This window comes from Hirundo rustica, chromosome 9 (genome assembly GCF_015227805.2).
Source record: "Hirundo rustica isolate bHirRus1 chromosome 9, bHirRus1.pri.v3, whole genome shotgun sequence".
Classification (NCBI taxonomy): Eukaryota; Metazoa; Chordata; class Aves; order Passeriformes; family Hirundinidae; genus Hirundo; species Hirundo rustica.
This window is the reverse complement of record NC_053458.1, coordinates 10,418,041-10,445,495: the sequence shown is the minus strand read 5'-3', so window position 1 is coordinate 10,445,495 and position 27,455 is coordinate 10,418,041. Positions and strand designations below refer to the sequence as shown.

At 44.7% G+C, this 27,455-nt stretch overlaps 1 protein-coding gene across 10 annotated transcripts in view; it reads left to right on the top strand.

The window, feature by feature from the left end:
- ST3GAL3 (ST3 beta-galactoside alpha-2,3-sialyltransferase 3) overlaps window positions 1-27,455 on the top strand; it is a 174,714-nt gene that overhangs the window by 128,302 nt on the left and 18,957 nt on the right. For all 10 annotated transcript variants that reach the window (XM_040072438.1, XM_040072440.2, XM_040072437.2 and 7 more), the window contains 2 exons: window positions 104-290; window positions 19,476-19,622. In XM_040072438.1, coding sequence (XP_039928372.1) covers window positions 104-290; window positions 19,476-19,622 — 334 coding nt within the window. The remainder of the gene's footprint in view (window positions 1-103; window positions 291-19,475; window positions 19,623-27,455) is intronic.

Below are 27,455 nucleotides of genomic sequence, written 5' to 3'. Positions count from 1 at the left end.
CTTGCCCCCCTGTGATTGCTGTGTCCTCAAGGCACAGGAGTGTAAGTGGGAATCTGAGTGTGAGTGGGAATCCGTGACAGTGTCTTCTCTGGTCGCCCTGCAGGCTGAACTCGGCTCCGGTGAAGGGCTTTGAAAAAGATGTGGGTGGCAAGACAACACTCCGGATCACATATCCTGAAGGTGCAATCCAGAAAATGGAGCAGTATGAGAAGGATTCCCTGTTTGTTCTGGCAGGATTCAAATGGCAGGATTTCAAGTGGCTGAAATACATTGTTTACAAGGAGAAAGTGGTAAGAACTCTGTCAGCTGACACTGTGAAGGTCACCTAATTAGTAATGATGGGCAGACGTTATATCACCACCCTATCTGCCACATTTTGGTCTGAGGAGAGTTCCACTCCATTTAAGTGAAGACTTTCTTTACCTACACAGACTTCAGCTTTAATTAAATATGTTTACAAAGACACCTCTCTGTAATCTGTGTTGAATCACAGATGAGGCTTGCTATTCAAGATTGTTAGTGTGTACTATGAACAATTAAATTAATTTTTCCTTATCTTAAAGAGTATTTAAAAGGACCGGCTTTTGCATGGATTTTATGGACTCTTATGATTTAAGAGCAGAGTAAGGAAAAGACCAATGGGAAGGGGAAGAAATGGGAGTTTGGGAACAAGAATGTGGTGTCAAAGGAGGGATGGAGGAGAGCAGCAGCAGCACAACTTGTTGAAAAGGCTACAATCAGACTTAATGTGACCTCCTGAATAGCACAAGCCATTATATTTTGCTCAGTTACTGAGATTCACGATTTGTATTTGGTTAAAGTATCATCCAGAGCAACAGTATCAAGTCTCATTTTAAAACACTGTAATTATGGATGCACTGCTTTCTCCATGTAAAAATTGTACCCCCTTATTTGCATTAGTGCCCTTCTGAAGCGCCAACGACCTGTTAATAGTCAGGGTTGCTCTCTTTAATTCACCTACCCAGAACAGAATCAGGTTGTGATCAGTGACTTCTCACTCAAGTGGATGGTTTGTCTCTGAGGAAATCTCAACTAAATAATGGGTAATGACTTTTCAGCAAATAAGAAGACAAACAGATTAGCATTCAGGGGATGGCATATTCTATTGTGTGTTTAGAGACAGAGAGGAGGTTGGCAGCTCACCACACACAGAACGAAACAGTCTGGGAATATAATTGTATACGGTTGTTACAGAGAGGGCCTTAAGGGCTCATACTTTGCTCTTGTCTAACATTGGCACCAACTTGCAATTATTTTCTTCTTACCAGACAGATGAAGTTACCTGTCAGCCTCTGGGCAAGCACAAGTGGGCTTTCGTAACATGGATAATTGAGTCGAAAGTCATTTTCTTTGCTTTATGTCAGGCTCTTGTTCCTTATTCAGGGAAAGGGAAAGCTCTGGCAGTGTCAGTGCCCTGCAACCCAAATGCAGTTGCAGGGACTCCTAGTGTTTAGCTTGAAGCTCAAGGGATGGGTTGGTTTACTTCTAAACAAATTGAATTTCCACCTGATGCTTCCAGTCAAGTGATCGTCACTAGATTCTTGTGTGGTATCCCCTGCTCTTGGAAAGATGCAGCAAATAGTCTACTAAAACCTGCTAGAGTGGGGAGAGTGATTGCAGTTCTCTTAGCTGAGTGCTTCAGTGCCCAGCTTGGCAGAGAGCAGAAAGAACTTGAGCTTTGTGTATTACTTCAGTGTTCTTGTGATTGGCTCCTTATCCTTCAGCTCTTCAGAATAAACACTCTGAGGTTTTTTCAGTTCTTTTAGGTGATGTTTTCCAGATCTCTTAATTCCTGTTGCTCTTTTGAATGCTTGTAGTTAATTCATCTTTTTCTTAAAGAGCAGTGCCCAAAAATGTACAGACTACAACAAAAAGGAGGAGCAAGTAGATAATTCATTAACTTTGCAGTTCTCATTCTTTATGCATCCACTGTTTCAATGGCCTTTTCCACAACAGCATGGAACTAAAGGTGAGTGTCAGGTTCCTGGAGACCTGAGGTCTTGGGAAGAATTGGAGAGCAGCCACTTCCCCCACTCCACACCCTGTGTTTGTGCCGTTGGCTCCTCGTGCCAAAGAGCAGCTCTGTGCACTTGTCCCTACTGATCCTTTCTTCCAGAACACTCCTCCAGTTTGCCAAGTTCCTTTGGCAGAGCTTCCCAGCATACCTGCCATTCTTTCCAGATTCATGTCCTCTGCAATTTAATAAACATACTTTTTACTTCATCATCCAGGTTGATAATGAAAACACTAAACAACGTTGGTTCCTAGGCAGACCCCAAAATATTAACGTCCTTCCATTCCTAGAGTGAGCCCACTGAGCCTCCTGGATAGTTTTTTTGGCCACTTCTGGACTTGTATCACAGTTGTATCATTAATAACGCTTTTGGCATATTTGAGGAAGTGATCTGTCAGCTTTACTGAATTCCAGTTCATGTCTTGCTTCTCACCTATGATGATTTTTTTTGTCTGTATAAAGCAATTTTTTTAAAAAATAATTCACTCTTCTCTTTAAATGATTCACAAATCCACCTGGGTTGCTACTCAGTCTGGTGGTTTTTTGGGTTTTTTTTCAGGTGCTTATAAATAATTAATCCTGTTACTCTGGGAGTTGAAATCATAATTCAGCTCTCTTCCCCTTTTTGCCTTATTAAGGCTAGGCACTACTTTTGTCTATTTTTCAATCCTTTGACCCCTCCTACCTGTTCTACACAAGTTCCCAAATGGAATCCATGCTAGTTCTTGAGGCTGCTGAGCCAGTTCATTGAGTACTTTAGGATGCAGCCCAGTTGACTGGAAAACATCTGTCTTGTGCTCTGGTCTGATTTCTCTCTACTTGAGGCTGAGATCTTGCTGTCACTGGCTTTAGCTGCAAGCAGGTGGCTCACACAGCTGCTTTTTCTAGAGGAAACCAATGCAGAAAGTGCTCTCTTAGATAGGAATGACCCAGTGGAGAACTAGCAGTGCTGTGGGAATAGCACGTAGGCGTCTGTTTGTTCTGGTATTGAGTGTTAATATTTTCATCAGTGTGTCTAAGTTCAAAATGACAAATGTTTTCTGTGTGTCAAGAGTTTGTTTCTCTCTCAGCTGGTTTTCCAGAGAAAGGGGAGTCTTCCTTTCCTGGATATATCTGGAGGCACTCGCATGACCTCAGAGCTCTGTATGCCACTGTTGCTTATTCCTTTTCTGACATGTCCATCTGCAAGACTTCGTCCCACTGCAAACCAGTGGTTACAGTCAGGAGTCTGACCTCAGGATGGAGAAAAGGAAAATGGAAGCATTCTGCTAAAGAACACAACTGCTGTGGAAGTCGGCACATTCCTCAAAAAAATGGATTGATCTCTCCCCTCTGATATTTCCTTTGTCTGTGACTGCTGATGGCAACTGCAGTGTCCATGGGACAGTCACAGGTGGTTAATGAGACCTTCTGAATTCCTTCAGGCACCTGGAGCAGCTTGGACCTGCTGGACCAGAGATTCCAGGCCAGGTACTGGGATCCTTGCTTAGTCCTCTCTTGAGTAAGTGAAATCAAAGGGAGCTTATCTGAGGAAGAGTAAATGAAAGGCGAGTGGGTATTTATTGCTGGGTCAGTGGTCAGATAAGCTTGTTCTCCCTGCAGCTGAGAGGGATTTGCTCTGTGTTGTGTTAGTCTTTTGGCAGCATTTGCATACTGGAGAGGGGATAAGTGCTGTGTAGAGAGAAGGATTTTCAGGAGATGTTATAAGGAAAAAGAATCAGTGTGATGCAGAAGCAGCAGAACAGTGGGGCAGGGTCCTTTATGTGTTACATACAGTCTGGTGCAACAGCCTCCCAGATATCTGTGTGATGCATTAGTGCCCTGGGAGACACTATATCCAGAAACAGGAGCAGTGGAAAAGGGACCTCAGGAAACATAAAAGCTGCTTTTCATTTCACACTAAGCCAGAAATATCTGGAAGCAAGTAAAAACTTGAGAGAAAACATTAATCTAGAAAAACGACAGGTTTGGCTAAATGTTCACTGTCAGCAGCCAAACAAAGGTAGTCTCCATCACAGAGTTCTGGCTGAGCTGGCACTCCAGACTGAGGTCTTGTAGGTAGATAGTGCATAGTGTATCACCAGAGAAGGTAGAGCTGCCTTTAAGAAGGGGAAGAGTGAGTGAATCTGAGCGACTAAAACGCTGGTAGCCTGATTTCAGTCATTTGACAAGCATTAATATAAACCAAAGGAGAAAATCATTGCACTGATTGCAGCTGAAAGGAGTATGGGATGGAGAAAGATGACATGGTTAGCAGAGGGGAGTATTGCACCATGCTGACCTAATAAGTCAGTGTACAAGTGGAAAGGAAGTGGGTTGGAGTCCCAGAGCCTGCAGTTCCATGAACTCATGGCTGTTGCAGAAGGATCACAGATGGGAGCTGTTCGTGCGTCTGTGGTGACTGGCCTGGCAGTGCTGACTTGGAATCATTGCTGTAAGAGCCTGTGACACTTCCAGGCACCCCTTTGCTGATGAAACAACTGCTGCCAGTGCATCCCCAGAGGGGGATTACTCATGGACAGTTACTCAGAACAGTTACACTTTCTCCCGGACTGTTTTTTGCCATCTATATATGTTGTGATCCACCCTGCTGCTTCCCACTTCTTGTACCCTTCTGCATCCGCCTGGGTGTCTCTCAGTGACAGCAGCTCTTTCTGAATACACAAAATACCAGAGGAATTGCAGAAGGATAGAGGCTTGGTCATATATTGTTCTTCTTAAAATAATGGTCAAAAGCTGAAAGCTTCTCTGTTTCAAGGAGGGTAGATGCTTCCTGAAACAAACAGGAATTTACAAGTTTCAGATATACAGAGCAGCTATCTCAGCCTGGTACTGAGGCCAATTCCAGGGTGGTTTCTTGGCTGTCATTAGTAAATTAGAGGGAGCTCTCTTGCTTGCTAGGGCTCACATCCCTGAACATCTGGCACATGGCAGTAAAGCAGCCAAGTGAGGGCAAAGGTGCCACTAGAAACTGGCAGCTCACAAGCTTCCTGCTCATGTGGTAATGAGCCTGTGGACGATTCCAGCGGGGATCTCTGCAGTCTTTGCCAGGAGGAGTCACTTGTGCAGGAAACGTCTGCGGCACCTAGAAGTTCTCTTTGATAGTGGAAGTCATAGGAGCAAGTGAGCACCTGCCTGTGAGTGAGGCCAGCCTGGGTTGTGTGTCCCTTGCAGGGACATGTCTCTGACAACTGGCACACAGCAGTGGTGCCCAAGGGCCGTCACCTTTCAGCAGTGGGCATAACATAACCCCTGCCCCTGTGTCACAGCACGTGACTGCTTCTTGCAGAGACCTTGTGGATGTGGCACTGGGGAAGGTTTTATTTAACTTTTTATTGGGGAACTACATTATTATATTAACCCAACAGCATACTCCTAGTTGTGGTAAAATGTGTGCTATGATACCTTCCTGGCACAATCAGTGAGTGTTGCTGTGCTGGAGCCAAGGCCAGACTGCTGCCAGCTCTTGTGCTGTCTGCTGAGCTTTTGTTTAGAGCTCCTCCTCTTCCATTAGTTAATGGCCCTGTCATGCTGCATGTTTGCTAGGGCAGCCTGTGAATGTCACAGCCCTGTAGTTCACTGCATTCCTCAGATTATAAAATAGCCTTACCTGTGGGCTGATTTACATCCTAAAACAAACCTGAGGAGCCATCATGCTCCTCCTGTCATCTTCAGGAAGACAGCGAGGCTGTGAATCTGTTGTTGCTGTCCCATCCCAAGGAAAGCTTAATTCACATGCATGTCTTTTCAGCTTGCTTGGAACTTGAGACCAGCACTTGAGCAGGTGGTTTCTCTGGGTCTACACTAGGGAGGGAAAATCTGCTTTTTCCAATGCTGTTCCTTGCCTTTGGTGACGAAGGGAGTGGCCACTGCAACTGGAGGGTTCACTCCAGAGTGTGCTTTTGAATTACAGATGATTTCTTACCCTTTTCTTCTCCAAGGGACTTGTTGCTTTAAGACTTGTTTGTCTTGTGTACCGTGGGTCTTAGCAGGTTTTAAAGGACTGTGAGAAAGACATGTGGGAAGACTCTTGAAACAGCATTCTGGTTTGGTGGAGCTGTAAATCCCCTACCAGTTTTCTTAATGCATTGTGAATGTAAAGCTTGGTTACAGATTTGTGGTGCCTCATCCTGTGCTGAAACACAGCTTCAGCTCATCTGCTTAGAGATGTGCTTGGGTGGGCATTGCCTTGTGTCCTCCTGCTCTCCTTAGACTCAGATGAAAGAGAAAAAAGCTGCTCCGCCATAAAAGAGAAAAGCTTTTGAATTGAGAAGTCAGCTTAAGGGTTGTTTAATTTCTTTCACAAATTTGAGTTTTCACCTAAATAGCTATTTATAACTAATCCCTTCGGAAGTATAATTTGGGAAGGCATGGCTGGTGAGTAAGGCAGCCCGCCTGCCCAAGGGGCATGACGAAGCTTGCAGTGAGGAAGAGGCAAGAAAGCCTTTTCAGTGGTGGTTGTCCTGTGGTCCTAGCGCATGGTTTAAAAACCATTTCCACTCACAGAATGTGGGGGAATTCTAGGAGGAGTTGTAGCAGGGAACACCTTACCACATCATCAGGATGGTTCGGTGCCTCAGTCAAGGCACCTGAACCATGACTGAATGTTGAAGCACAGAAAATGCTTTGTAAGAAAGTGAAAACATGAGGCAGACTTTTCTGGCTCCTACCAAATCTCTGACTAAGATGAGGTGGAAGAGTCTCTGCAATGCATTCTGCGGAGAATATTCCATATCCCTTTGCCAGAGAGTAGCTCCAAGTTAGCTCGTCTTTCTGGTATGATTGTTTTGCCATCATTGTTTGGGGTTTTTTAGGTTTTGATCTCTGGCTGTGTAGAAAGCTAGTCCGTACTGTCTGGGGGTTTGTGCTGCCATGGTCAGGAGCTGTTTCACCATTGCAGTGCATTTTTGGGAATGGGCCAAGGGAACCATGGAAGACTTGCATATGAAAAAAAAAATCCAGTTTCCAGAAGATTTAAGGAGAAGTATGAGAGAAGGTAAGCCAGTTTTTTCCAGTTATGGTTTGAAGAGAGGCTGGAAAATATGTAGATATGCTATATAAAATATTGTCCCTGTTGACCAAGAGAGGGAGAAAAGTTTGTGTATTTTGTGGTTTTTAACAAGCTTTCAGGTAGCACTGTGGTGGGGACCATGCAGTAGGCAAATGACCCAGTTAGCAACGTGGGCCTTGGGGGAGACTTCCTGGCCACATTCCCAAAGGAAGGTTGTTGGTATGGAAAGGAGTATGGATTGCAGGCTGGAGCTTGCCCTTCATACATACCTGCATGCAACAGCATAATGAGATTAGGCAGGTCACTACATAGCTGAGAGCTGCTCCCACCCAGGCATGCACAGTGTGTCTGTAAGTGCACTGTCAAGCATCAGCTGGTAGCAGGGGCTGCTCTGGTGCCTTTGTAACGTGCCTTCATAGCATTTAATATTGCCAGGTGAATGTGTCCTGGACAGTAAAACTTGTCCACCTGGATTGGGTAGCCATTAATATCTACTTAAAATCTGTAACCATTCCCCTAAGCTCATAGGGCAGATGAAGAAAATAAAAAATAGCCATGACCACGCTATTTCCTGGATGAAAAAAATCCAGGTATCAAAAGTTGCTAAGTATCTATACTTGTAGGAATGACATCATTTTAGACAGTTTCTCTTTAAAATTAAAATAAAATTTGTTGGTGTCACTGCCCTTTTAGTCTTTCCCACACCATGCATGGGGTTTGTCCTTTTATTTTTGTCCCTTGCTTTGCTTGCTGTTACCTAACGCCAGTCATCCTTGCCCTATACTTTTATTAATGGAGGACAGGCATTTAGCCATGCTAGGCATCAGCAGTCCTTAAAGAACCTTTATCCCACATCTGCCAAGACAGCATCATCTTCATTTCTGGCTCAGTAATCCCAGCTGTAACGTGAAAACCAGAGAGCTCCAGTCAGATTTTTATTTCTTCAGTTTCTATTCCTGTACATCATTCTTAAATGAAGAGACCCAAACAGGATTTACCCCTGAAGAGAATGTATCATTGCCCTAGAAGCACATCCTTTCTGGGATTGCATCCCCATCCTGCTTTATCTTGAGACGATTTCTTCCTAATATTGTCACCATCTAATCTCTTCTGATGTCAGCTGCCATCCAGCTGACAGTTGCTGCTCTTGCCTAGATATTTGATCACTCCTTCCTTCTCATCCAAGTCAAAAAAGATGGGCAATTTAGAGCTGCGGTTTTTCCACATCTTGCAAAGTCAACGTGAGGGCCAGCTGAACAGCTAGTGCAGATGTCTTGAAAATGCACCAGGAGGGTGCTCTTGTTGCACTCACTCTGTTTGGCAGGCTCTGGCAATATTCAGACACCAGTATTATGCAAATCCAGGTAGGTGCATTTCAAGGTCATAGTGCCTGTAAGCTCAGGTTGCCTGCCTCGATTGGAATATCTGAGCCAACGTAAAGAAAATAATTCCAAATCTGATGCTCATCTAAATGAAACACACAGTTCCTAAACAGCAGAGCTAACAAAAAAAATGCCTGATTGCCTGTGGATTTGTGTCCTGCTCCCTTTTGCACCACAGTGCTCTGTGATATCCCCCAACTCGCCCGCTGCTTGCATGGCCTCACCTCCGCCTGGCCTCCCCAGCAGCAAGGTGTGTGTCCCTCCCACCCAGCCATACGTGGTTTTACCACCAGTGCAGCCCACGCCTGCTGAGGGTATTGCATGGCCCACATGTGCAGCAGATGTTCCTCCATATGATGAATCCAGCACATGGAGAAAGTGCCAGGACGTCGCCAGCAGTGAAACTGAAACGTCACCCGGAGGGTATCGGCTATTTGTGCAACTGTTAGCAGAATAAAGTTATTCTGTGTTAACACTTCAGTAAAGAACTACAGGAATCATTTGAATTCTGCAAAGCCTCCCTTAGTCTGAGAGATTTGAGTTCAATTTATTTAGTTACGGAGTTCAATTTATTTAGCTTATGTATGAGATTTTGAGGGGATTTACTTGTAGTCTCTCTCTCTACCTAGAGGGAACATTTTTTCTCACAAGACTTTTTAATTTTGTCAGAAGAAGTGTATCTGAAGCTAGGCAAACGACCAAAAAAGGCAGCACATTTATATCAGTGTAAGTATTTTTGCTGCATCTGCCCTACAGGCTTGATGAATTTGCTCTTGGTGTCTTAAAATCAAGACTGGATATCTTGGTCAAGTTCTACTCAAACAGTGTGAGAGTAAAGGACTGGAAGAAGTTGCTGATGGAGGAGCACTGCTCAGTGCTATACAGGGTGTCCAGGAAGATGTCAGCAGGATTTCTCTCAGCCTCTCAAGCCATGCTGAGAAGAAATAGCAGAATGTGGTGGCTAGAAGCTCAACTAGATAAAATCAGTCTGAACACACATAATTTCCTTGAAATCTGTCCTTAAAATTCTCCGATGGCATACTCGCAGAGGAGAGCACTGACTGCTGGTATCTTTTTTCTGTAATGCAGACTTAATCCAGTATGTGGGAAAAATCTGTGTCCTGGGAGTACAAGGGACAGGGCTGCACTCTGGTGTTGCCTTCCCACCCTCCTGTTCTGTGACTCTGGGACCCTCTGTCCTCACTCTCTGTGACCCGTTTGTTGACTGTGGGGAGCAGGGTAGCCAGCCAGTCATCCACCTGACAGCTTGTCATGGAAGTAAGTTATTTACTTTATCCAGTTGTCTGCAAAGGTCACAGCAAATTTTTCTCTTCTTGAGGCACAATTAGCCAGATCTGTTTCTGCATCCAGAGGGAGAAGGCTTTGTGGAGTCTCTGAGGTGAGCAACCTCCAGCATAACAAAATTCCCCAGAAGAGCTCTTTGGAAAGCATTGCAACACCACAGGATGCTGTAAGTTCACCAGTGTGGGGTATGAAGACTCACAGAGGAGGGGAAAGACACTGATTTGATTTTGTAAATAAAATCACATGCTTTCTGTCAGTGGCTGAAAAGAGACTCCCCTTTCACACCTCCAGGAATTTTGCTATCTGCATTTTTTATTTAAAGTGGGGGGTGGGGGGAGAAAGTCTGAACGGTAAATATTTATCCAAGATGTGTGGTTGTTATTATGATCCAGTCTTCAGCCATTTTGAACGGTGTCATGATGACAGATGTTAATTCAGAAAGGAATAGATTGGACGATTTATGCCTGGAACACATGTGTTCCTTGGCAGGCTCCATGGATTACTTGCATAGTTAGAGCTGTCTGAGCAATTTGTAACATTTTCTCTGCCTCGAAGCACCGAGGCCTCCAGGACAGGGGGTTGACCTATATCTTCAGTCTGCTATAATAAACACTGAGGTAACTAAACTCCCCGGGTGCTTTTATCTTCCTAAATTTATCTCTTCCCCCGCGCTCCAGCTGTGTGTGGTGCTTCTGGTTCTACCCAAGAGGAATGGCAGCTTCTTTCTGCAGGAGAGAAGGATGCTCCTGTGTTGAGCTGTGCATCCCTGACCTCCTTCCTCTCCTGACTGAGCAACACCCCTACCTCAACACTCACAGCTACTTAATGCAAACACTTGGCCTGACAACAGAAGTGAAAATAGACCAAGCCATATGAAGGCAGTGAGCAAGAGGGATTCAGGAAAGACCTGACTTTTTTTTGGTAGTATTTCTATTCTTGCAGTGATTTTATGCCAGGTGTCTGAGGGTGTTTCTTCTCTTCTTCTCTTCCTAATTAAGACAGATTTGTAAAACTGTTAGTGTCTTAATTTTTATTATTTATTTAGTCAGAGGGATAAAATTGGAGGAAAATGGCCAAATTGTTGAGTGCACAAGAGCTTGGTTGGTCTACGTGGAAGTCTTTCTCATCTTGACCATCACTTGAGTTCTGACCATTTTTGATTAAATGAGCTTTGCCCACAACTGACAAGGATAGAAAACATGGAGCCTGGCCCAAGCAATCAGCACTTCTGCTATTTGGAGAAAAACTCTTTAAATGTAAATGTTCTGTTTGGATTACGGTTTATTTAAATTCTAATCTCTTAAGAATATTAAATAATCTTACTTAAAAACTCTTCTTCTGTAAAACACCAATTATTAATGCAAGTCTAGAAAACAAAGTAGGGCAGGAGCTTCCTGGCATCTTCCCCGTTTCTTGTTATTTTGACCTTTCTGCCTTCTCCTCTTAGAGGACACTGAATAATTTGTATATATTCTATATGAACACTCAGTGAATATACAAATGATTTGGCTTCTCATTTCAGCAAAGATGCCAAAATAGAGGAAGACAGATTTTCTGTGTACTCTTGCTGTAAAAACAATGTAAAAATTTCCCTGGAGTCTCACTTTGAGATAACTTCAGAAAGCAGTGAGGGTTTTTAGGCCATAATTCTTCCTGTGGTGATCCTTTAGCTTTTTTTGTTGTAATGTGCCAAGATTTTAGTCTAAATATGTGTTGTTTAATGAGTTGCTGTTTGTATTCAAACTCATGAACCAGTTCAGCTCCCCGAAAAAGACTTTGCTGATGGATGTCCTCAGATGCCCTGGGATGTCCTTGTGCTTTGTCACCCAAGCCTGCAAAGACAGCTTTTTAATAATTTTTTTTTCTTTTCTTTTCTTTTTTTTTTTTTTTTTTCCTTCTGAGCAGGCATATGGTTGTAAGTGGAGCAGGTAGCTGAGCTTGTAGTTGGGGTCATAGTTGGGATCACCTCATATTTTCTGTTATAAGCAATGGGGAAAATGCTTTATGGTTTTATTACACTGGCATCTTTGAGCTGATGTTTTCCATGCCACATGTTTGGCTCGGCTGGAGAGTTCAGCTGAAATAACTCAGCTGTCTCAAGATGAGGCTACCAAAAATGCACAGTTGTATCCCTGCTTTTTTTTTTTTAAAAAAGAGAAGTCTCCCACCCTATTTTGCTGAGGTTGTCCCATTCTTGAGCCTGGTGTGGCTGCTGCTGTTCTGTGAAATCCAGGGCTTGGTCTGATGTTCCATGGGGGCTGTTGGACGCTGTCAGTGCTGGGCACAGTCAGTCCCGCTGTGGCTCCCCTGTCCCTGTCCCCTGTTAGCTGGGATGCAGTATCTCAAGGGATGTAAGAACCAAGTAGGATTTTCTCATCAGTTACTTTTCCACAAAGTGTTTGGGGTAAGGGCAGCAGACCAGGGAGCAGGGAATATCTCCTGGACTCTCAGGAACCCCTTTTCCTCCTCCCAGCCATCTAGACAATGTGAAGGAGCAGTAGCCTGCTCTGGGACACGGCAAGAGCAGGAGTGATGGGGACAGCAGAGAAATGAAGGGTTTATAACTGGCAGGAAACTCCTAAAACACTGGCACTTTAAGACTTTTTAAAGTGCTGTATGATTATAGAAATCAAGCTGCCAAAAGTTAAAAAAGGCAAAAAAAAAAAAAAACACCACTGCATTTTCAATGTTAATTCAGTTCTCCTGTGCAGATGTTATCCTTAATTACATAATTATATCCTGGCTTGCTCAGAACACAGCTGTCTATCTAGTGGAGAGGGAAAACTGAGATTTGGACTAATTTCTGTAATGTAAGACATTCAGCCTTGTATGAGTAGTTGTGGGAGCTGTAGAACATGTGGATAGCAGAGAGGAAACGCGAGGAGGAGGAATGGTCTCCTGGTTACAGACGCTGAGGGTTCCACTTGAGGAGATGTTATACACATGAAGAATTGCAGAGATACTCAAAATGTGAAAGCATAGTTTGTAAAACACTTAGATACATGGTAATATAAGAAAAATCTTGTGAGAAGATGAGAAAGTCAGTATTCTCAACAGCAATCCTGAGCTGAAATTGCAAGAAAGTCCTACTTCAGCAATTACGAACCCTTTCAGTCCTGGTGTCCTTTTAATAGATGTTACATGAGTATGACATTTCATAAACTGTGTCATAAAAATAATAACAAAAGTAAGAAGCTGGTCCCTTGTGGGAATAAAACACCCTATATATAATGATGATATAGGGCCTATTCTTCTTTAGGATTTTTCTGAAACTACTACTTTCGATATTTTTTCATTGAAGGATAATTAGTCAGAGACAAAAAACCACAAAGCAAACGTAAGTTACCTAAATCCATTCCTTTCACTAAAAACTTCCATCTTTTCTAAGAAATTTCAGAACAGGAATACTTCTTCAAATTTTGGCTCAAAATCCAGCTTACATTTTGAACAAAAGACTCTGTAGGACAGTCTATCCATCACCCTGTTTGCACATAGAAGACACATCTACTGACACACCGTATGTGAGCCATCATTTATGCTTCAACTTGTGAAACAGCATTCATCAGAAAAATCTTCCGTTTTTCTGCAGCTCCTCTGACATGTTCCAAGTTCTGTTTCCTTCACAGGACAATCTCTTTTTTGACGGTGTTTTGTTATCTTACAACTGTGAACTACAGTTTGCTCTCAGTTGCATGGATAAAACCATGAGAATACTTTTTTTTTTTTTTTTTTTTTTTAAGAGGAATTCCTTTTCATTTACAACATGTCATAAAAATAGCTTTGCTCTCCTGACTCCTTAGAGCTGGTCTTAGCCTTGTGCTGTTTAATCCTGTGAATCAGAAGCCAGCAGCTTGTATTGGACCAGCCACACAGGAGGCCCACGTGTCTGTATTTGGGTTAGCACTCGGTTATGTAGGTCAAATGAAGCTGGAAATTCAGTAGGTCTGGTTGAATATGTTACCTGCTTATTCACAATATATGTTTGCAGGTAAAACAGGGCAGAAACTTCCTGACAGCCATGGGAATGAGCACATTGCTGAGTTAGAGCAAACTGGTGTGTGACACACCAGTGCCACCCTCATGTCCCAGGTGGATTTTGTCACCACTGAGGTTGCTGCTTTCCGAGCTGGTATCTCTGCACGGTGTAGCCAGGCTGCTGTGTAACTTACGTGTCTGTTTAAAGTTTGCAACTGCTGCTTGGATTGAGTTTCCTTTCTCTCATGGTTTTTGACTTGGTTATCAAGCCTAAAGAAATTTATCTCTAGCCAATATAATGAACTATTAGCTTAACTATATCGACAAAGAAGAAAATATTGCTGCTTTAAAAAGAAAAAAGCTCTAGTAGTGCCATGTTTTGAGATGCTTTTGTCTCCATCATGCTTTGCTGCCTTTGTTTGCTAGGTATGAAATATATTAGGGTTTCACACTGAGAAACATTAGTAAAAACTAAGTTTGTGGCCTTTATAACCTGTCAGGAGTTCTTTTAGGTGCTGTGAGGTAGTTGGCAGGTGGGGCATAATGACTGGGGAATGGCCTGGGAAACTACAGCCAGTTGATTTTAGGCCTGGTCAGGGGGAGGGTGCCTCGGGAAAAGAAACAAAACTGGTAAAAAATGACAAGTGTCGTGTTGTTGGGTAGTCCAAGAGCTGCATCTCTTTTGACAGCAGAACAAAGAGAAGATGAGGGGAAAGCTTGAGCAATGCTCCTACTTCAGGCAGAGTAAGAGCTTTTCAGTGGGGCAGATAAGAGCGGAAATAGTCTCTAGAGCATTTCTAGGCTCTAGAGACTGAAGATAGGTTCATTCAGGATGAATGCTGGCCGTCAGAGCCGTGTGCAGAGGATGGGGAGGGGTTCTCCATGGCTTTTAGAAAGTTGGGTAAATATGCTTGAAGTGTGGGCTAGTGGGTCTGGCAATTGACCATTAACCCAGACTGCAGGCTCTCAGCACCTCTGTTCTTGTTGCTAAAAATTCCTTGTTGCTTTGATAATCAGTGCAAATGATGCAACTTCATTTATATTACCACTTGCAGAAGAGCATTTTCTAGGCCTCTGTGTCTACTTGACCGCTGAGAAATGCAGCGTTGGCTGATAAGATGGTTATTTTCTAGTGGAAACACACTTTCCATGTCTAATCCGGTCATGCCTGAGCAGAAATCTTTCAAAAGCCTCTGCAGATGGATTGCAGTGGTTTTGCTGTACCTTGTTTGTGTGACAGTGAGAGCTTGTGGATGACGGGTACAGAATAAACCACATTCCAGCCTTGGTGGGGGCAGAGATTCCAATTAACAATGTGCTCACAGGCACGGTGAGGTCTTGTGACTGGTGCATCATCCTTTGACTCTTTTTTTGCCTCACGTCCTTCTTCCTCTCCATTTCTGGTGTTAGCAGAGTTTGAAAGAGCAGTAATCTATTTACCACAGGCTGCCTCTCCATTTGGTTGCCTCTCCATCTCCTCTCTTCATTTGGTTGCTCTGCAGCAAAGTATTGCATACCCAGGCTTCATGTTGCATGTAGCTGACCTTTGCAATCATCCTGTCCACTTCCCATCAGAGCTAGAAATCTCAATGAGCTCTGCTGTTTGTAATCCTAAATCCAGCACTGTCACAGAGGCTCGAAAGAGCCAGCATCTGCTTCATCAGGATGCAATGGCATTACCTCTCATTTTTGCTCAGTGTATTAAAAATGTTACTGTGGGAGACTCAGCCTGCTTCTAGTGGCTTGTATTTTCCACAGAGGTGCTTCTTGCCTAAGGCTCTGAGTTTCCATATTTTATTTTAGCCAGTGTTGTGATTTGCCTCGGTAAATCTGAGAACAGGAGATGGAAAACTGGAGAGGAAAAATAGTTTACAACTGGCTGTGCCTATTAGCCTTCAGTATTCTGCAAATGGACAGAATGAAGGGTTGCAGCTGGATTGTCTTGTCCCCGGAGGTATTTGGTGAGCCCTGCCATTTTTTATCCCTTTCTCCTAATCTCCTATCTTTGGTTTGTCATGTCTGTACCAGTTTGTTCCTGGAGTGGTGTCTTTAGAGGTGGTGTCTCTTTCTGCCTTTCTTGCTGGATAAGAACTGTACAAGAGACTGGCTGGAAAGCCCTGGCCTATCTAAATTCTTCTGTACTTTTAAAATACTTTCCTCTAAAGCCTTCAGTGATGTCCTTTGCAATTATACAATTTTGAAACCACTCCAAGATTGCTTAAAAATGCCACGGCCCTCACAGACTTGTTCTTCAATCACGTTCTCCTGTCTGCCTCTCTGTGGTGCTTATTTCTTTATGCTTGTATCATAAAAGCTTCTTTTGGCAGCCTTTGGCACTGTCAATACTGATCTGTGACTGGGACTCGGGGTGCACAGTAATACCAACAAGTAACAGTGGAAGCTTAACACAAGGATAACACAATTTCCAGCCTGGACCCTCTGGTTTCCACCTCGGTACCAGGAGGTGATGAGGCACTGCAGGAACATTGCCTAAGCAGTTTTCAGACTCATTTTCTGACCGTTTATCATTGTGCTGATCAGGACAGGAGTTATTTCATTGTGACAAGCGCTGCAGGTTCAGCCACTGCGGCGGACAGCGGAGGATGCCCCCAACCTCCAGCTGCGAGTCTGAGCTCCCGAATCCGGCAGGGAAAGCGTGCCCTCCCTCCTCATGCCCGCTGCTCCTCGGCTCTCCTGCCAGCCAGAGAAAGGGACAGCGTTCCCCGACGGGAAGTAATTGCTTTGGAAACCTCTCCGAACATCTGGGTCCGATCAGGCTGAGCATCCAGGCGGGGCGCGGCGGTAGCGCGGAGCCTCGGCGGGGCTGTGTCGGGGAGCAGCCCCCCGGGACCTGCAGGGACGGTGCTGTGCTCCAGAGCCTGCCAGGGACAAGCTGCAGAACAAAACCACAGCGCTCGAGAAGGGAGCGCGGGACCGCGGGGCTCGGGGAGCCAGACCACAAGGCTGGGATTTCAGTAATCCTGAGCCAGGAAAAGAGGTTCTGGTTCTTTAGTGCTGCACGGGGCTTTGCCTGCTGTACAGGTGGAAGTGAGAGCTGCCTGCTGAGACTCCGTGTTCCTCCCTACAGTTGTTTTAGAAACTACAGAGGGAAAACACACCAAGATGAAAGACTACCTCAGGTGTCCCCCAAAACTAACCTCAGGGGAACTGCCCAGAAAGGTTACAGGGAAGAGCACAGAGCAGATAGAAATGAAACAAAAGGGAGAAGCCAGAGCAATTTCAGAGCAGTGTGATAGCTAAAGGAAATGCTTAGGGAAATAGTCATGAAGAACAATAGGAGAAACAGCTAAATAGAAGGGAGTAAAGCAGTCTGGTTGTATTTCCAGCTGGGGATAGGCACCCACATTTATTTTGCACTGGCATTGAACTAGCTGAGAGGAGCCCAGGTGTGGTCCTCGTGGTTCACACAGTGCTGGGAAAATGGACAGTGGTGGTATGTGTGGTTATTTTTCTCTGAACAGCTCCAGCAGCAGCAAGGAATAAAACTCTCAAATGTTTATAACCTTTCTTCTTTTTCTGTGGGTTTTTTTTTTCTATTTAATGTTTCGTGTGTGATGTAAAAGCCATGTAAAACCTACTGAAATTCCAGAATTTATACAGACTCTCCTGTGGAGTGTGAGTCCAAACAAAAGGCACCTTCTGTCCACTTTAAATAGCTTGCAGGACTTTGACTTGAATTGTTCACAAAATTTGGGCAATGCCATATTTAGAGTTGTATGTGAAATTGCAATTGAACTTATAAATTTATTTTAGTTTCAAGGCCACACAGTATTTTTCCAGGGTGTGCCTGCTTAAGCCCATGATAAGATGTTTTCACTGAATGAGTAGCTGTTCAAGATTTTTGTTTATCATCTTCATTTTTGTGAGACCTGGAGCATGCTTAATGCAAGTGGAGTCTGCAACTTTTTTTTTTCCCCCCTCCTTTCCTGGAACCGAAAGACCTCTACTTTACATGTGCCCTTAGGAAATTCCAAAGGTTTAATATTTATCCAATTTTTAATGAATTTTCACAAGGAGGCAAAACCCAGCTGGCATACCAAATCCCTCAAATCCCTTGGTCAAATGGATGCTGGACTTTATTAATATTTGTAAAGTTTTTTCCTACTTTTTATAAATGCTGGGATCACTCAGTGGCTGAAAATGTCTTATAATGGAAAGTGTTAGATTGCTTTGACACCAGGCATTCTTTCTAATTCTACTATGATGAAAGAACATGAGTGATAATTAAGAATTTTTTCCATTTAGTGTCCCAAAGGCCCTTGGCCATTGTTGAAATGTGAACTTAAACCCATGGGATGCTTGCCCTGGTTCTCACAAGTGTATTGTGTTTGGGCAGTTTTAAGGGGGCACGGATGGCAATGGGATTTGGCTTTCCTAGAGCATTGGTTTGGATGATGGTGTGCACCCTCCTCAAGTTTGCTCTGTTAATGCCTTTTGTAGCACGAGCCATCTGCCAAAGTTTCAATTTCAGGCTACGAAATTCAGCAGCTAAAGATACCCATGGGAATGTTCCATAAAAACACTCTGTAAGGTGTTCAGCAGCACGTGGTGTGAGAGTTCACAGGAGCTGAGCGCTGTACAAGGAGCGTGTGAAATGCAGCAGGCATTGGCTGAGGTAGAATTCCAGTCCATAATTACAGGGGTGATCACTACTGGGCAGAGGAAGCTCCTGAGGATTTTGCAGTGGCTAATAGCATTTTCATTAGTGCCTTGAGAGCAGCTGTAAAGTCACTGGTAAGCTGCAAGCAACCCAAAACTGGTGTATATAATGAATTCCAGTGTTCTTTTTGTGTAGTGCAGTGTCTGTTTCTTGTCATGAGGAGCTCAGGGAAGATGGCTCAATGCTTCAAGAAGGAGGTGTTCAATCAGATTATCCTGCTCAAGATGCTGGTCAGCAGATTAAAATTCCTTCCATCCTCCCTGTGCCTTGCTCTGAATTAACCCAAACAGAAGTGAAACGTTGGAACACAATTGCTCCCTGAGTCCTGTGAACACAGAGCCTCTGGTTATTTTGGGGGCACTCTGTGCTATTCCTGCTGTCACCTGGAAAGGTGTCAATGATGGGAAGCAATGATGCAAAGCCATCAGTGAGCGAAGGTGGGAAAGCAAGTGGCAGAGTGGCACAAGCCTCTCCCCAGGCAAGGCTGTCTGGGGGTGCAGCACTCATCAAGGCCACTGTTCTTCCGTGTTTGCAGAGTGAAAACTTGAATTGGGTAAAAATAATAGACATACTTAGTTGTTTCTTCCCTTGTACCGTGAACATTCATGACTGTTCACAAGATACAATGATACCTGTGTAAGCTTACAGCTTAATTCACATAAAACCTAACAGGGGAGGACAAATCTAGGATAAAGTGGGAAGTGAGCTTGTAGCTCACACTGCAAGTAGGACTGTCACTTTCATCTCTCTGAATGTTCTTGAAAGCATTTGCTGTCCAATGGTGTGTCTCTTTGGAGGCAAGTGGGAGTGACCACAGAATGTGCTGAAATGTTTAATTCATGGATCAAAGAAGCTGAAGTGCCAATAAGAGTGAAAAGATGCCACTTCTCCAAGAGACACAGGTCCCCCACAATGTTACACTGCTGCCCTGTGGCAGTGAGCAGAGACAATGGAAACTGCTGCAGCAGTGCATTTTAATATTTTTTAAAATAAAATAATAGAAATCTGCTGTATTTTGTATATAATTCTGTTTGTTGTTTTATCTTTCTTTTTTCTTTTTGTTTTTGCTTCTGTTTTTGTTACCAGAGTGCCTCTGATGGCTTTTGGAAGTCAGTGGCAACCCGCGTCCCAAGGGAACCTCATGAGATACGTATCCTGAATCCCTACTTCATCCAGGAGGCAGCTTTCAGCTTCATTGGACTGCCTTTCAACAACGGCCTGATGGGCAGAGGGGTAGGTATAAAGCAAAGGAAGCAAAACCTCAGAGAAGGATGTGAGACCAAGCAGCAGAGGAGGCTTTCACTGTTCTTATTTTTCCTTTGGGTCTCCACTGTTGGACATTGAAAGGGAAGGACTTTGGCTCTGTTACAGTGGCAGCTCTCAGACTTCTTCAGACCTAGGCAAGAACCTTCCTGATCCAAGGATTTTGGGGGAGATCATCAACACTTTAGCAGTGCCTTGAAAGCCACTGTGAAGTTGCATCCCAGGTTTATAGTAGAAGAGGGTAAAGGTTTGCTTTATGAGGCCTTTGGTAAGAAATTCTGGTTCTTATCCCAACAACTTTTATAGGTAAAAGCTCACAAAAGGAAACAATGCAAACCACAGTTTCAGTTCATATTTATTAACAAAATTCCTTAATGGTCATTCTCATATCTCTCACCCCCAGTGCAGCTTTTTGGAGTGTTAGTGTGGGAGTAGGTGGTGACTTGGGTTTTCTGGATTATCTCACATTGCAACACTGTCCTCAGAACCTATTTATATTTGCTCTACGTAATATATCAACCATTAGAGTAAGTATTACTTGGGTGGGTAAATTGCTCATGTACACATGTGATATAGTTGTTGATAGAGCCCACACGTGACATTTTTGGGCACATTAGCACAGCTGACAAACCCAGAGAGAAGCACTTTGGCTGTACAAGGTCTGCTTGGTCTGCCCCTGGTATTGTCCTTTCATTGCTATCAGTGCAGGAGATTTGCTGTGTCGCAGCAGGGATCTGGACTAGACAGAATAGTACCTCATTTTCCATACTCTAATTATATCCTGAAGACTTCTGCAATATTAGAGACTTCTATTTTGTGCAAGTCAAATTGGGTGGGTGCATGGAGATAAGAGATTTCCTTCTCAAAATGCAAAGTGCGAGATGTGCAGACAGATTCAGCCGCATGGAATTGGCCTTTTGCAAAACGCACTGCTGTGTGCAGAAGCTGTCATGGGATTCTGGGAACTCTGGATTTTTGTTCTGTGCACTGAAGGTATCTTATTGCAAATAGTCCAGTCAGCAAGGAATTAACTTACTTCATCTCTCTGCATCCTCCAGAACTTACCCTTAGAGCAGTATGGTCTTGATGTGTCTTCCAGAAGATCAGGAGTGCTGCCCCAATAAAGGACAAAAATCATCATACTTTATTTTCCTCCGATTTGTTTTTATTTTTAAACACGTTATTTTAATACACAAGTTATTACTTAAACTAAAAGGAGAGGAGAGAATCCGGAAATGAAAATGCTGTGAACTGAAGTTTATGAGGTTTTGATAGGTTGTTTAACACACATCAGATTGGGAAATGAAGGCATCTTAATTGAAACCTGATGTTTCACTTCACGAAAAGTCCAGTTGAGCATTTAAAAATAGTTTATGGTTCTTAAAGGCAAGCAGTCTTTGCCCATGACCCTTAGTAGACTGTGTGAATTGTAGTTTATTCCTCCAGATGGGGCAGCAGGAGCTCTGCAGGTGCCTGTGTGGGGCTGAGATGTCAGTGTAGCCTGGGCGGTCTGTGCAAGGACACTAATACAGGGATTCTGTCAGAGTTTGGAAACAGAGAGAGCGTTTCTGCCCTGTGGCTGCAATTTTACTGCAAACATCAGCTATGGACTGCTGTCATGGAACTGCAGGGGCTTCACACTTAGTGAATTCTGCTGCACCACTGCAAAGTTTAGAGCTTTGTGAGTGCAAAGGCTCCAACAGGAGCTATTGCTGTCAGGGTAAGGAGGGAAGAGTCTGAGCAAGGCCCTGGTGATACAGATTTGCTACATTTTTTGCTTAGATTTTAAATGGAAAGAGTGGAATCAGAGCCTGTAGACCAAGAATCCGGCTGTTACTGAAGATTTGTGAGAGATCCAGCCAGACAAGTGGGGCAGCAAGGAGGACTGTTCCAAACCTGTGTGACCCAGCAGCTGCACGGCTGGTTGGGTTTGGGGTTGTGCTTTAGCCATGAGAGATAGCCTGGAAAACTTTACTCGAGAAAGAAGCATATGGACATGGAAAAGGGAGATGCTGGGGACTAGTAAGCAAAAGCACAACAAGCAGTGTATCCAGAGTTGCTCCTGGGCAGTGGGGCTGGAGGCAGACTGGTGCAGTGTGCTGTGCTGGGCAGGCTGCACAGGAGGATCAAGGCTGGGGATGCCTTCGTAATCAAGGCCAACACAAAATCCTCATAAAGAGCAGTAATATTCCACTCTCCTTTGGTTCTGATGCCTAAATAAACTTCAGTGCTTCTCTTGCACACCACATATGGTAACAATGTGCTGCCAATTAACTTTGTAATTTGAGGGCTTTTTCAGCAAGGTTGAGCAGAGCTAGTAAAATAGTTTGAGGCTGATCTCAAAGCATTTTTCCCAGGATTCAATAAAGGGTGAATGTAGTAACATCCTCTGCTTTGATAATATAATTTGGGCCAGATGATCCTGGAGCATAGTAGTGGGGTACAACTCAGATGTGCATTTTGATTGCACTCGTGGCAGTGGTAGCCAAAAGTCTTAGCAAGGAGCGAAACTCACACCCAGAATGAATAGTGACTTCTCTCTGGGACTGGTAAAGCTCTTCAGGAGTTTTCTTCCATCCTGCTGAAGTCTTAAGATGGGAGAGATGTTCCACAGTATGTGAACTTCTCTTTCTTGGGATAAGCTGATGATAAAGAACAAACACTTAGGGCTCGTAGCGATGTCTGAGGGAAAATAATTGTTAATGCCTGAAGATGGTTTAGCACAAAAAGAAAAAAAAAAAAAAAAAAATCTAGTAATACCCTCTCTCTGATTAAAGAATCCTGTTAAGGTGTGGGTGCAGGGTTGGCTTTCTCACTAGCCAAATGTGAATTTTGTTCCGGTGGAAGTTCTGTTTAAACAGGTCTTTGGATCTTGAAATCAGATATCACTTGTATTGCAGCTGGTGGTTCAGGCTTGCAGTGGCACCCCTTACACTGCAGGCAGTTTACTGAGGGACAAGCGTGATCCTCAGCTCAGAGGTGTCACTGCTGGGTGCACAGACACCCCTAGGGATGGTCACTGCTGTGGTGCCTTTAGCTGTGTGCTGAATTGTCCTGTCCCCTCCTCTGGGAGCCCTGAGCCTGGTGTGAGGTGGAAAGGAAGACACTTCAGGTGACACAAATGATCAGGAGTCCGAGTACTCCAGTGCAGACTGCAATGTTTGTTTTACTCTCTGTGCTGGTGCTGTGCATCCATGGATCTGTTTATGATTTAACCCAACTCCGTAAGCCTTTTGTTTGTTCATGTACTGGAGATGGTTGAATCTATAAACTAAAAAGATAAAGCATCCTTGTTTGGACTTCACCCAGCCTCAGCACTAACCTGGTGAAGGAGGAGCCATGTGCAGGAGGTGTTACCAGGCTGATTCAGGCATCCAGCCATGGATTAGCACCTCTGTATAGTGCTGACAGCTCGGGGATTAACCTCTGATGCTGGAGTGTTAGCACATCCTGGCCAGGGCTTCTCGTAGCTCTTACATGGTTTTCCCTGTGGGCAGGCAGCCTTTCCGGAGGTGCCAGCAGGGATCCTTTGCTCCTTTGGCAGTTTTCAGCTCCCTTGTCTCATCATCATGACCTTTTCTCTCATGAGTTGCCCAGGTGTCAGCAAACTTTGTCTCCTGGGCTGTTCTCACTGGACTATGACTGTATGAAGGCTGTGTCTTGTAACCTGTTGGGTCTTTGTGGAGTAGAAGAGAGGTGGGAGTGGCAGGAGCAGAGCAGTCTTCCGCTTAATCCTTTCCAGTTACGTGGTTCTCCCTTTTTTGCACCCTGATGGCATCTTCTAAGGCAGACAGAGGGACAGGTAAGGAGCACAGCAGCTGCAGTCAGTTAAATGCAGAGACTTAGTGTCACTGTGAAGCTTTGGGTTTGCAAGGCAGCACATCTGCTTTGTGGGCTGGGCTGTTGCACCCATTGCCACTGCAGCGGGATCAGTCCATGAGCTGCTGGCGAAGGGACACTCAGACAAACCGGCGCTGGGGAGCAGGAAAATGCACACCAGCCTCTTCTTGGTACCAGCCCAGCCACCTGCTTCTGCACACGAGACATGGCAGGGAGCTGAAGGGGGTTTGCTTCTCAGTGAACAGTAGACCACAAACTCCCATTTAGCACGTGGTGAGCGTGTATGTGCTTATCACAGAGCAGGCAGAGTGTAGGAAAGTCATGCCCTTGCTTGCCTTAAGTCCTTAGGTCCTTTAGAAATACTCCCTGCACTGCACTGGAATCTGCTCTACAGCAAATGGTGAATCAGAGCTTGTGCATCAGGTTAGATTTGGTCACAAGTAGTTGGACTTGGCTTAGGTGTTCAGGAGCTCAGGAGGGAAGTGGCAGAAGGGAGCCTGCTGGGCAGTCCTGTCCCCAGCCACCAGCCGCTGGCCCTTCCCTTTGCTCAGCTGCAGACAGCCAGTCCTGCAGGCTCTGTCCCACTCACAGCAAGGGATAACCAAGGAAGCTGAAGGAAGGGCACTCAGATGCTCTGCTTTGTCTTTTGAAGCCCACTATTGCAGCTGTTTCTGTCCGTGGGTGGAGGTAGCTATAGGAGCAGCAGCGTGGATTGTAAGCTCCTGTGACAGGGACCATTCCAGAGAATGCCAGGCACTTGCCTGCTCACAATGAATGATGCTAAATTGCTTTCTATGCCCTATTTCCACACTTTTCAGCTGAAGGAAACAAAGGGTAGGTTTGGGTATGCTCCGATGCAAACATAAAGAAAGAAAAAGAAAATATGGTGATTGTTGTGTATGTTGTGACGACTATTACAGTTTTGTTCTGTATTTCTTTTGTTTTGAAAACTTCACTGCTCTTAGGTGATCAGGTCTGTAACTGATAAAACTAAGGTAGGAATTTTTCCCAGGTAAGCAAATTTTGGGTTTTTCCTCAAGGGATTTAATATAGTAGTCAAACCAATCTGAATTTCCAGGTGCATTATTGTTTGGAGGGAGTTCATTCTTCAGTAACACTTACCCTTTTATTGAAAAAGGTAACAATTGGAATAGTCTGAACAATCCAGTAAGTCTTACCCTGAACTAAGTAAAATCCCATAAATAACTGGAATTCATTTAACATATTAAGGGAGTCAAATATTTCTAAAAACAGATTTACAGCAGTCATTTCCTTCCAGTCCAGCAGGCAGTGACACAGGAATGACCCGGGCATGGAATGAAAAGCAGCAAGAGCTTTTCACATGCACCAAGCAAAGAGCAGTTCCAGCCCTGGTGCAATCACCAGCCCTGGATCTTCAGCACAAGCCCACGAGGTAATGGTCAGCCTGGAGAGAGCCCAGAGGAGCTCCGGTGTTCATTCCTGCTGACTGACTTCTTTCAGTATCTGAGTAGAAGTCAGTCTTTAAAGCCTCTTCAGGGGGCAGAATGGAAGATGAAACATCAATGTCTTGAGGCGAAGCATTTTGTCTTCCTGCTTGCAGCAGAGAACCGTGTAGGAGCAGTTAGGAATACCTGTCCCGTGTCTGTGCTGCTAAAGGCAGTTCTGGTCCCCTGACCTGGAAGCACAAAGTGGCTGTGTTTGCGATGCACAGAGCTTGCTGTGGTCCCTGATACAGCACAAGATCAGAAATCTTTGCCTCTCTTGCCTTTCCACTTTTCTCGCCAAGATCCACCACGTACGTGCTCACCTTGCCCTGGAAGGAGCGGTGCTCCAGGGGCTGAGGCAGGCTTTGCCCAGCACTGCTCTGTTTTCTGCTTCTGTTTGTCACATGGCCTCTTAGTGTCATCCCTGGCTCATCTGTCAGCCTGCTGTGTTCTCTCAAATGGGACCAGGCAAAGGGCTGATCTCTGGGGAACATTATATTAGATATTACATTTTCCAAATGTTTGGTCTTAGGCAAGCAGGCCAGGCTTGGAAATCTGGACTTTCAGTTCTGGACACGTTATCCAGTGAGGTTGCCCTTGTAGCTGTTTACAGATGCTGGAGAGGGGATACTAAGCCTGGTACCTCCATGGCCCCCAGCCTGGACAGACACACGGCAGGCAACGCAGAGCTTGCAAGGCCAAGCTCAATGCCTGTGGCAGGGAATTGACAAGGGGAGAGGGCTGCCAATGATTTCTGTGCTTTGCTATTCCCAGCTCACACTGCTTGCTGGGCAGCAGTTCAGGTCAGAGACTCACCATGGCCACATCTGCAGCAGTGGTCGCGTTGGGTCATTCTGGCAGCCCCATGGTCTTACCTGCACTGGGCAGCCTCTGTGCAGTTGGGAGACATCCCAAGAGGTTCCTGCCTCAGCACTGGCTGCTGTTGGGCTGTAGCTCTTCCACCCTTTGGTTGAAAGCAGCACTGCTTGCTGATACAGGAGTGCCCAAGCACACAGAGGGCCGTGAGGAGGAGGACAGGCTTTGAGCTGGTCTAACACTAGATTATTATTCCTGAGGCAAGTTGGTGGAATTTGGGGGGTTTTGTCTTAGGAAAGGCCTCAAATAACAAGAGGCCTGCTCAGTTGTTTGAGAGAGTTTTATTTTCATAACACCGGAGGCGTGGTGGTTGCTTTGGTATGTCTTTGGGGCACGGCACAAGGGTGTGTGTGGTGAGATAGCACTGACGCATTGTGCAGGGCATAGCAAGCCAGATTTGGCACAGCCATGTCCATGATGCCTAGCTTCTTTTGGAGTGACTTGTCCCCCAGCTTGCCCCATACGTTGTATATGGTCCATTAGGTCCAGTTTAGAGGTTAGCAGCTAATGAATTTATATGTACAGTCAGGAGAGCTTGGAAGCTGTGTAGATGCAGCCAGGGAGTAGTTACAGCCATTTCCTCTCTAAAACATGTCTCCTCTTACTTGCCACATCTTTGTTAAGAGGAAAGGAGGGGAGAGCCCTTTCCCTTGGGCCTGGAGAGTGCTGCTCTGTTGCATTCTCTGCAGCACAGCCTGGGACACGTCCCTAGATCCTACAAGGTGTTTCCCATGTTGCAAGCTGGGCATGAGGTAGTGCTTCATTTTCAGCAGGGGGAAGGAGTAGCAGAATCTCAGCAGGCTGCCACAGGAGAAGAGGGCTTAGTTTCTGTGGCTTAAACCAAATCAGAGCTAAAGTACTGTATTGACTTACCAATGACACTTGTTAATCAACAATTGTGCTTTTTTAATAGTTTTGTTCGAGGCAGCTCCTTTTTCTCCGAGACTGCCTAATTCCGCAGTTACTGCTGAATCCCTCTGATGGTTGCTTCTTTTTTAAAGAAGATGAGCACTTTGGAGCAAGTGCCCAAAGTGATCTGGGCACGTGTGGGTGCCCACACACTTTGTACCACGTTCTCCTCTTAGGCAGGTGCTGTTATCCACGCCATTTACTATGAGTAAGTCTCTGCAAGCACCCCTGTGCTGCCCTAATGCTGCCCTAATACTGCCCTCAGTGAACAGCAGGGGCGATAATTTTGACAGTATTTTCAAGAGACACCTCTCTAGGCCACAGGATTCTGGCTGCAGCAGTGAGATGTGAGGCTGCATCTCACCAGTGAAGGCTGCAGAATTTTGTCTTCAAGGGGGACACATATTAAGCTATAGCTACCACAGTGTTGGAGTCAGTGCGGCATAATTTAATTAAGAAACTGTCATCAGATCATCAGTTTCCAGATGTGATTTTTAGGGTAATGCAAAAGTATTTTTGCTAAGGATACCCTGTGAATTTCTGATAGTTGTAGGGGCCAAATCAGATGTATCTGCTACAGTTGAAGATGTTAGGAAAGGTAGTCTCTGGTATTTTAATAATTTTTGATAGCACAGCAGGTGGTACTGAGATAGTGGCATGTCAGGAACTACTGAAGAACAGAAGCATATGAGAAAATTACCTCCTATTTTTC